This window comes from Phaseolus vulgaris, chromosome 8 (genome assembly GCF_051622355.1).
Source record: "Phaseolus vulgaris cultivar YP4 chromosome 8, ASM5162235v1, whole genome shotgun sequence".
Classification (NCBI taxonomy): Eukaryota; Viridiplantae; Streptophyta; class Magnoliopsida; order Fabales; family Fabaceae; genus Phaseolus; species Phaseolus vulgaris.
In genome coordinates, this window is record NC_143505.1 from 44409288 (window position 1) to 44420294 (window position 11007).

Below are 11007 nucleotides of genomic sequence, written 5' to 3' on the forward strand. Positions count from 1 at the left end.
TAACTAATCAGTGTCAGAACAAGTAGAACACATACCTGAACACATATATATCAAATCAAGAAATTCCAAATGCTATCTCATCTCCAAGTGATCCCAGTCTCAATTCAAAATCCCAAACACTCCAGATCCATTTGGCTTCCAAGGAGAAAATGTCCTAGCGCGTGAAAAAATTCAATTCAAAATACTAAAATCAAAGTATCGAAATCAAAAAAACAATAAATTTTTTTTATTCAAACAAACCTAACAAGTGAGGAACGCGAGACACACGGAGAAAGATGGTGAGGAAGAACGTATAGTGAGAACAGAGGAAAAATGCATATTTAGTGAGAGGGAAACACCGTGTATTAAATGCATTTTTCACGAGAGTGTAAAAAAAAAATGTGTTCGCAAAATTGTATATATTTTAATTCAGATTTTTTAACCCATCATAAGGTCACACATATAATCGTGACTTAAAATATCAACGAATTTATACCAATGACTTAAAGTATCAACATTTTTATATTCGTGACTTAAAAAGTGACTTAAAAAATTACACATGTGTGTATAGTCTTTAAGCCAGATCTCTACAACTGAACCTCTTCTATATTTAGGCAACCATCTTTTTTTAATGTTTTTAAAAATAAAAAAATGCTGTAGTGTGTGATGGAAGTGGAAATTGCTTTAGTATGACAACTATCTTGTAATGGTGCTAAATATTGTGCCATTGTCATTGTGCTGAATTTTTTTTCCTCAAAGCATCTTTAGTTTTTTATTTGTTGCTTCTAAGTTGTTGTTCATCTTATTATCTATACATACTATGGTTAACAGGTGCATTTATTTATTTATTCTTGTGTACTTATTGATTCATTTCTTTCTATCTTTTAATATGGTGTATTTTTTTTTTAATTTGTGGTGCATTTAGTTATTTATTGTTGTGTACTTATGACTCATTTCTTCCTATCTTTCAATATTATTTAATTTTTTTCTAATTTGGAGTTTGATAAAAAAAAAGAGATTTTATACTTTGATAAGGGATTCTTTTTCAAAAAATTATTTATGTTTTAAAACTTCTCCTAAAAGAAATCTAAACGTGGTCGTTTTCAAAGGGGGAAAATTGGGAGCGTGAGCGAGAGAAAGAAACGACAGTGGTGGTATAAAAGGGTAGCTACATTTCTTGAAGAAAAGGAGATGAGTGAAGAAACGTCGCAGCGAGCGATGTCGGAAGAAGATTTGGATTTCGAGAAGAAGGTCTCGTTAAAGGAGACGATGGAGGTTGATCCACCCAAAGTCCTTCTGCTGCTTCGCGATTTCCTTGCAATTCAGCAACGCAGGGCTGAAGCATATTCCAAGCTCAAAAGGTTAATAAATTTCTTACAAAGCTTTTTGGATTCCGTCAAATGAAGTGTCAAATCAGTTTTTTCTGCCAGTTATTTGAACCCATGGCTCCGTTAATGTTACTGATATTTAGGGTTCATAATTTGAGCTTTAGGGAAAAATAGTTATTTGTTTTCTATTTTCATTTTCGTTTTTTCAGTTTCTCTTTTTAGTTACACATCCGCCACTTGTTCTCACTGTTCCCTGTTTTCAGAGACTTGTACAGAGAACAAAAAACAAAACAAGAAAAAGTTTCTTTCACATTCTTGTAAATCTTTGAAAATGGGAAAATATATCATATTAAGGTGACAATTTTGTGATTAAAAAGTGGAAATAGAAATGAAAAAGGAAAATAGAAGTACAAGGAAATGAACCCTTAGGTATCTTTTTTTCCATTTAATTTATTTTTTCTTTTACTGAATTATAATTCGTTGTCATCCAATCATAGATTAACATGCATTGAAAGATTGCTCTTTGTTAACTATTACTTTAAAAGTTATGAATATAATTTAGATGCCGCGGTTTACGCAGTTATCCTATTAAAGTTTGACATGTGAGGTAAGTTTGTTGAGTTTTATAATAACTGCTTTAAATTTCGTCGCTATAATGAGTTTTGATAATTTGAGAATGTAATTTTTCTATAGAAATTAAACCCCTAAGCTAGCCAATGTTACTTTTCCATGACAAGTTTAATAGTTAGAGTTTGTCATTATAGTGTTTACTAGCTTTAATTACATTGGAATTTGAGACTTTGGTTGGATGTCTAACTTGTCAGGGGGTTTTCTGACTACATGGCTAATGGAGGGGAATTGGCTTATAAGCAGCTTTGCAGTGAAATGACAATAGAGTTTAATGATTGCTCGAAAAAAGTATGACCACGATCCAAACATTATTTGTTTCTTAACTTAACAAAAAATGGGGTTTTGTTTAATTTTACTGCATTTGTTCAACTCTTTTCTTTTTTCTGATTTAGCATAGGTCCTTGAAATGGAGGGATTGTTTAGGAGCTCTGATTACTGCCGAGAAGATCTAGCACAGCTCCTTAGAGCTGTTCAAGATCAAGAAAAGCAGAATCTGCTTCTGGTATGTAACTGGTTCATTTTATGAATAGAATAGTTCCTTTATTGAAATAAAATTCAGTTTTGTAATTGTTTTTATTGTTTTAAAAAATCTATCTTGTACTTTGCTTTACCTTCTATCTTTCTGGAAATTGATTATCAGACTAAAGCATGTTACCAAAGATGTTTTGGATTTAATTTGTTCTGTGCTATCTGGATATCAACTAAGCATACTTTGTCCATTGATATCCAGCTGTTGTTATACTGTTTTAATTTGTTGAAGTGTTTCATTTAGGTTTGTAAGTGTAGAAATCCTGCTTAATTCACTATAAGTAGTTATATATTAAATTTATGTTGTTAGAGCGTTTCTTCCAGGTATACACACCTAAACCTAATATTATTTCTATTTTTTTCTTTCTTGGGACATCCATAACCAGTGTAAGCTTCAAACTACCTCTGTTGGGACGAAGTTTTTGCTCTCAGTAATACTCTTGGTTGGACTAGGTTTTTCTCCTACTTAATAACTGAAACCTGTCATGATTCAAATTGAGACAGCAGCACTTCAGGCATATTTTATTGTGTAGTAACCTGCTTGTGATTTTAGAATTGTTCCATGTACTTGAACTGCAATTTTTCAAAGAGGAATACACTGACCACTAAATCTTATCATGAGTAATGAAGATTAAAATACATTCGCGAGTTCTTAAAAATGTCATAAAATTTTCAAGTGATGTAATCACGTGGGTTTAAAAATATGGTTGTATTTAGTCACGTAAAATTACTTTCTGAGCAGATACATGCCCTAGTATTAGTTTACAAGGTAAAAGAAGGATAATTTTGTTGAATGGAATGATTTTATTTTGTCTGTCCTCTTTCTGGTTGGTGGTGTTAATTGTGACTTGTACAAAAAAGTCTTTGCTGACAGATGACTTTACTTTATAGACTGTCACCATTCAGATGTTAAAGAAAGCAGGTCGCCCATCTGAACGTCTGGTGAGCCATGAGAACTGCAAATTTACAAAACCAACAGAGCATGAGTGTGTTAATGTTCAGGAGATTACTGAAGCTTCTGGAACTGAAGAAGCAGAAGCAGATGCTGAGTATGATAATGCTCTAAATGAATCTATTAGAGGTGTTCAGGATGTTGTGATGACCATAAATGAACACCTAGAAGAAGTTAGATATGAAATTGCTGCCCTTGATAATGCAGAGTGATTCTTTTCGAAATATTTTCGAAATATTAGTGACTGTTATTCACATTCAATCAATCATTTGCTCATTTGTGGGTGAATGGATAGGTTCAGACGAACATTTGTATGTCTCCTGCAGTCCGTGAAATGTATATACACCTGAAAAGAAATGCAGCTCATGAATCTTGTCCAGTCGCCAACAAGTTAAAATGCATTTTGGTACTTCTGAGTTTTTTCTTTGTGTCGGAGGTTAAGGTTTGTTAATTTGTAAAGTCAAATTTGTACAATGTGTTTTATATCGACGGAAGACTGAACGAAAAAAAATATTTACATTCTTTTTTGTGACGAATTAACTCAGTTTGTGTGGGAAAATCACATTTTATGTGGTTTTGACATTGTGAGCTGGTTTGTTATTCGTTTTTTGGCATTTTTGGGAAATAAGAAGAAAAGAAATATAAAGAAAAGAAAAGAAAATTTTTGGGAAAAATTATAAAATAATTAATTGAAAAGTATTGTTTGAAGGAAATATTAAGGAAAATAAATAAATAATTATATTTAGTAAGTATATAAGATTTAGTTATTTAGAGAAGTAAATGAGATAAATAATTTTTTGAAAATATATATTTTAAAGAAATATAAATAAGCAAATTTTGTAAAGAATTAGAAGGTAATGGAATCATGTGATATAATTGAATGATTAAGTTAAAAAAATATATTAATTTTAAAACATAAGTGTATGTAATTGTACTGTTTGATCTACGACTCGATGAGGGCATGTTTGGCACATAGTGTAAACATTTGGGTTCCTAGTCCGGTACATGTGGGTTCCTAGTCCGGTCAATGTTGAGAACACCATAACTTTAGAAATCGGTCCAAACATGATAAGGCTCATTATCTCCAAAAGAACGTCCATTCTTCACTTCTGGTAAAATTAACACGGCCTAAACACCAAAAAGAATATTTTATCTGATTTCAGTTAGTTGTTGAAAGAAGAAGCAAGAACATTTACCCACTCTGAGACCATACTCTGCAAAAAGATGTAACCCCAAAATATAAAATATTAAAGGATAAATTACGCAGTTATCAATGTTTGACGACTACTATAAAAGGGCTCTGAGACCTTAACCACTATGTAAGTTGACTCTATGCTATATACATTGCATACTAATAAGTGTTCTCAATGATTTGATCGTCGAATTGTAATTTACAGGTGCAACATCATCGATTGAAGAATTTCAGGAGCTTTGAAGTCATAGTTGCGACAAAGACAGAGTAAGGTAGTATCCACCACCAGTGCCCGACCCAGATCAGTTAACAAGAATAGTAATATATTAATATAGAGAAAGATGATAAAAGAAAATTATGTAGGTTTATTTTAAATGTGGAATAATAATGCGAGTAGGTCTTTTTATAAATAAAAAATGTTATTTAGGAAATGTTAAAAATTAGAAATTTGGAGTTGAAAAATGAATGCATTAATTTTAATTAAGGAATTAAAGTGAATATTTTATGGTATGTGTAATAGTGTTTTTCTACACATAAAAATGTTGAAAAATAAAATTTGTATGTAAAATTAGCAGTTGTAGTTTTTAATTTTGAAGAAATTGAAGTTAAAAAAACATGATAAACTAGGTCAACTTGCAGAACTTTCCTTTTTTAAAAATATGATGAGAACTTTTACACAAGACAATTACTCTCGCTATTACTGTATGATGTTTCATAATTCATGTCTACTGGTTCAACCTTCAGCAAATTCACAAAGAGTGGCAGAATGTAATATTGGAATGAGGAAACTTGGAATGAGGAAACTTGGAATGCCACCAAATTATGTTTTGCATATTTTCATCTCTTGCAAGAAAAAAATATTAGAAGGTAGTGGTGACATGATAAAAAAAATATTCGTTTTTATGTCATTTAGGAACCTATACAATGTAGATTTCTCACTTCCACAATTAATCGATCCAGGCACAAAATGAATGAATTATATGTATTCATTTCTTCAAAGTGAACTTTGAAATTACACATTATTCCATTTATCCAACTACACTCTTTTATACTCTTTTATAGTAAAAACACTTAAGGTGAGATATGATATAACTTTGGGTGGTTGTATAGCTCAAGACATGTCTTATCAGATAAACATATACATTTCCACATGTTTATAACTTGTCATAGTCATAGTTAAAATAATTTCTTTTGTCAATTTGAAGGAGAAATGAATAAAAGGAAATAAAACATAGATATGCAGATATGCTGTTGTTGAAAAGACTTTGAATTCATGGTGACTTGAAGTGGTGAGAAATGAGTGAAAAACCTTATAGCGTGTGTAACAAAAATAAAGTGTGGATGGAACTGAATGGTAACTGACCTGCCTAAAAGCTTTAATTTTTTTTTTTATCAACAATAAATAAAGGAATTAATAGGAACATTTCCGGATGTCCCAATGGATACATGCTCAAAGGTTTATGCATCTTTGACAGAATTTAAGAACAGATATACCAGAAGCAAAATAGCACAAAACTCCTATAACCCGCATGACAGCTTGCAGTACCAAAGATACAAGTCCAGATCTTAATTCCTTTGGATAAACAAAAGCTAGATAGACTAAACTAATCCTTAGATCCATATGACTGTATCCGGGAAGTGCTGATGCTTCAGATCCATATTCCTACTATTAGAGCAATCTTCCATGAGGATCAAACTTCAAATTAATTCCTTGCCCCAAACAACATTGTTAACTTGGAATCTAGATACCTCTGGAGTGTTGTCATACTGGACAATTTTGCTAGATCAATCCCAAGAACTGTGAGTCCTTATCACAACTTTAATCTTTCTACATGCATCGTGCAAAGAGCTTATTATTAGTATCAAGAACATCTAGCAATTTTGCAGCATATGGGCTTTAACTAACTGTGATATTTATTTTGTACATCCACTGAATGGAAGAGTTTTCTACCCCATTGAATCTATACATTGAAATCCCAGATTACGAAACAGCAAAGGCCAGACTGCTTCCAGATCATGTGATTGTAAAGAGTCCAGCTTACTCTTCTTTCACTACGTGGGTGGATTGGCCTGATTCGGGTCATTGCAAGCATGTCCTTATATTCTCCTTCTATGTGTACGCAACGGAGAGAAGAACAACAACAAAGAACCAAGATGGTTTTGGGTTTTCTATTAGAGAAGTATAATATAATTCAACAAAATAGATGTTACATTATTAATTGTACTATCTGCACAAAGAGATGGTAACATTTTCTCAGTTTATCGATGGTGCAACTACAAATGTTTCTGTAACTACATTTTATTCATCCCCTACCCTTTAACTACATCTTTCTTTACTATGCTCTGGAAGTTTAATTAGTTAATCACAAATTCAGTTCAAAACATATTATCTTAATTTGGCTTATTTATGATAAACCATAAATTTTGCATTCTGGCTTGATCTATTGGATTCACTCGATGAGCTTATTGATTTCAGTATAAATCTTATGCATGGTAACAAAATTGTAAGAGAGCAATTCTCCAATGTAAAAATGCATTCAATTAAAAATGTTTGGTTAAACTATTTTTTTATACTTATTCTTAATTTAAGTTTTAGTAGTGTTCTAATTTAAAGCTCAAGTGACATTGAACTAAAATATTCATAATTGAGTCTATTTGATCATACTAAGATATATGTATTTCATAATTAGTTTGTATGTTATCTTCTCAAAACTAATTAATATTATTTAATTCTTAAAGTTTATATTTTTTTCAATCAATTTCAAGTAACACAAGCATATATTCTCTTATTTTGTATGATTCTGCTTAGTTTTATTGAATCTTTCTGTTAATTATTAGTAGGCCTTAACTTTTTAGATAAGTTACATTCCCTTTTAATAGGAGATAAGACTAACTAAGTGACTCTTATCTTTCTATTAATTGTCCTTATTTAAATTATCTTACAAACTAAGGTTTCATGATTGTCTAATTTATGAGAATTCTAACTTAGATTTTAAGAAAAATAAACTTATGAGCTTAAGGCAACCAAGAAAAAAAAGAAAACAGGTTAGTTCACAACCACCAATAATAGAAAAAAAGGACGATTATAAAAAGGACTTCAAATTAAACCACCTCTACAACGTAACGTAAGTTGTGTTTGTCGCACAATGTTATATTTTAAACAAATGTAATTTTTTTTAACTTTTTTAAAAAATTTCCAGCCAAGTCGGGTCGATGTTTCCTAATAAGATCAATCTTCCAACCAAGTTAGGGCAATGCTGCCTAATAAGGTCACTCTTTGATGTGAGTTGATTTTAGAATTACACATGTTTTTAGGATTTTCACTTAATTATGATTTTGATTAACAAAATATGGTGAGAGTTAGTGAAGATTGCCACTGGTCACGAACTTAACCAAGTAGTTAAGTAAATGTGAAGGCTCTTTTCAAAAGAACAAAGAGAAAAACACAATTAAGACAATGAATGATGATGAACATGAAATTAATAGCAAGATAAGGAGAAGATAAAGAGCGGAAACAATAAAAGAAATAGCTAAGCAAAGAAGAATAATGGCGGAACGGAAAAGAAGACAAAGGAAAATAGTAAAGAGAGAAGGAAGCTTATGGAGACGATGGAAATGGTGATTTCATCACGCCACTTGGAATAGGGAGAGTTCCAAGATGACTGAGGAGGAGTCACCACTTGAAGTATTCTCTACTTAAGATAAGACTAAAAAATAGCTTGGAAACCACACAAGGATTCACTTTGACAGAGTTTCTTTACTTCAATTTCAATGTCGATCACAATGAGGCAAGACACTCTATTTATTGGTGGGAGTGTCTTGGGGAATAAGACTGAAGGGTAGGGGCGACATTTACACAAAGCTTCTAGAATCTAGGTCTAGCTTAGGTAATGTCGCACCATGGGTGATGTTTCTAGAAGGTAGCTCAAAGAGTGATGCATATGGGCGACACATGGGGGAGGAAAGTCTTGTAGAAGCTAGGTTTTCTAGAAGCCTTAAGCCAGGTTATTCTACTTGGGCCAATGTGAGCCCATTTGATTACAATTTAATGTGTTTTAAAAATACTGGAAGGAAAAACAAATGATGCTCTAGCCCATGTCCGGGTCTTCTTATGTTGAAACTCCTCTAAGGCCTAGTGGAACCTTGTCTTTTATTTTGTGAGGACTGAGCTAGGTGTGAAGTGTGCTTTAGGCCCTTGGTCATCTGCTTGTGGAGTTGGGTTGTATCATTCTTGGTCACCTAATAAGGTTAGCTTGTTGCCTAATAAGGTCAGCTTGGTTGATGTCGCTTGGTAAGGTCGACTTGCTGCCTAATAAGATAAGCTTTTGTTGATGTCACTTGATAAGATTGGCTTGTTTCATGATAAGGTTAGTGGCTTTCTACCTGACAAGGTTAACATTCATTGATGTCGCATAATAAGGTCGACTTAATGTCTGATAAGGTCAACTTTCGTTGATGTCTCTTGATAAGGTCAACTTTCTGCTTGATAAGGTCAACTTTTGTTGATGCTGCCTGATAAGGTCAATTTTTTGTTGATGTCACTTGATAATGTCGACTTGATACGGATAAGGTTAGCTTTCTAGGGAGGCTTTATTTAGTTGGATGAAAATTGTTCTACAAAAATGCATGAGAAAATCTGAAAAAAGGTATTTGTCACATTGGGAACCCCACTAGACCACTACAAGGTAGTTCCCGTGAAGGTATTCATGAACCCTTTACATTGGATCGCATCTGATCCCTCCGAGATCAGCATTTGAGCTAAAAAAAGCTTTGAGGTGGCTCTTTAGGTCTCATGATCCATATTTGAGTTTTGGTATCATGTGTGGTGGTATTGACTTATCCATAATTTCTTGGAATAAAGATTATAGGTCTGCTTGAGCGGGATGTCCTAGATGAATCATTTGTTTGTGCATAACTTGGATCTTTTATATTTGGCTTTTCTCTTTGTTTTACCATAATGTCTTTTAAGTTAATTTTAACCTTTTTCTGATAATAATTTTGATAATTCTACTAGAAATCTTCCTTCCAAAATCCTATGAATCCATCTTCTTAGTTTTGATAAAAATTATCTTTATACCATGTATAATATGACATGGTTGGGTGGTATAGATTTGTTACTCACTTAAATTTATTTTTGATAAAATTATCTTTATACCATCAATAAGACATGGTTGGATAATATAGATTTGTTACTCTCTTAAATTGATTTTTAACAAAAAATTATCTTTATACCATCTATAAATATGACATGTAGTAAATCTTTCTTTCAATACATTTGGATCTTCTACAAAGTTTTCAATTATTGAATAAATTAAAGTGTTTCCAGATTTTACAGTATTGAGGATACATATTTTATCTTGTTCACAACAGTATCAAGATAATAAATATTATTTATTAAAATGGTTTTAAAAAAAAACAATTTATTTTTTCTATAAACACTCATTTTTATTTGTTGAAAATACAAAAAATTATCTCAATAAATATTTGTCAATAAAATAGGAATGAAGAGATTGATATTTTACTAATATGTAATTACAAAAGACATTAATATATTAGTTAATTTGAAATTTTTAAAGATTAAAATTTACATAATTTAATATATAATTAATACTATTATACTTCTGCAATTAATTATTATTAGTTGTAATTTATGATTCATTAATTGAGATTATTTATTAAAGTTATATTTGTTTGAAATTAAAATATAAAATGCAATAAAAAATTCAATGAGAAAATGAGTGGAAGTGGATTCTTTATTAATAAGTATTGTCTACTTATGTATCGTTTTTGTTAACATATAAGTTTTGGTTTAGTCTCCTATATTTTTGTATTTTTTTAATAATACTTTTTTCATGTGATGACAAATGATTGTTGTTACTTGAGGTGTCAGCCTACCTGAGATGTCAAGTAGCATAGTGATGCCTAACATAAAAAAATTTTACAAAAAAAAATGAGTGAAAGTGTAAATAAGATTTTTTATGGCGGTTTTTCAGAACTTTTTATGATGGTTTTTCAGGATTTTTTATGACGATTCTTATAACAACATAAATCCAGGTGACATAGAAACTTTGCACTTTTTATGTATGTTAAAAATATTTATCATAATATATTCAAATAGAACTTTCTATGACTGGTATTTCTAGAACAATCATAGAAAATAGGACTTATTATGATGGTTCTCATCAGAACTGTCACAATAAGTGATTTTTTATGACAAATATCTCTACCACCCGTCATAGTAAGTGATTTTCTATGACATATTTCTACCACCGGTCATACTAAGTCAGACTTTTTATGTCAAATAGTAGCATTAACCTTCATAGTAAGTTTTTTTTAAAAAAAAAAATGTTTGCTTTATTAATTTTATTTCATTCTTTAATAACAATCATTAAACAAAC

General features: G+C 31.1%; 1 protein-coding gene across 2 annotated transcripts; it reads left to right on the plus strand.

Annotated features, from left to right (window-relative positions):
• Window positions 1-819: 819 nt before the first annotated feature.
• Window positions 820-3807, plus strand: LOC137823823 (DNA repair REX1-B protein). 2 transcript variants are annotated; one of them, XM_068629108.2, is made up of 4 exons: window positions 820-1340; window positions 2132-2225; window positions 2335-2439; window positions 3357-3807. In XM_068629108.2, exons 1-4 carry the CDS (start codon window positions 1171-1173, stop codon window positions 3627-3629), a joined length of 642 nt encoding a protein of 213 aa, XP_068485209.1. In that variant the 5' UTR covers window positions 820-1170; the 3' UTR covers window positions 3630-3807. The 2 variants fall into 2 exon arrangements, with proteins under 2 accessions (XP_068485209.1, XP_090149886.1); XM_090293760.1 differs by having other exon boundaries at window positions 1075-1340; window positions 2330-2439.
• The last annotated feature ends 7200 nt before the right edge of the window (window positions 3808-11007 follow it).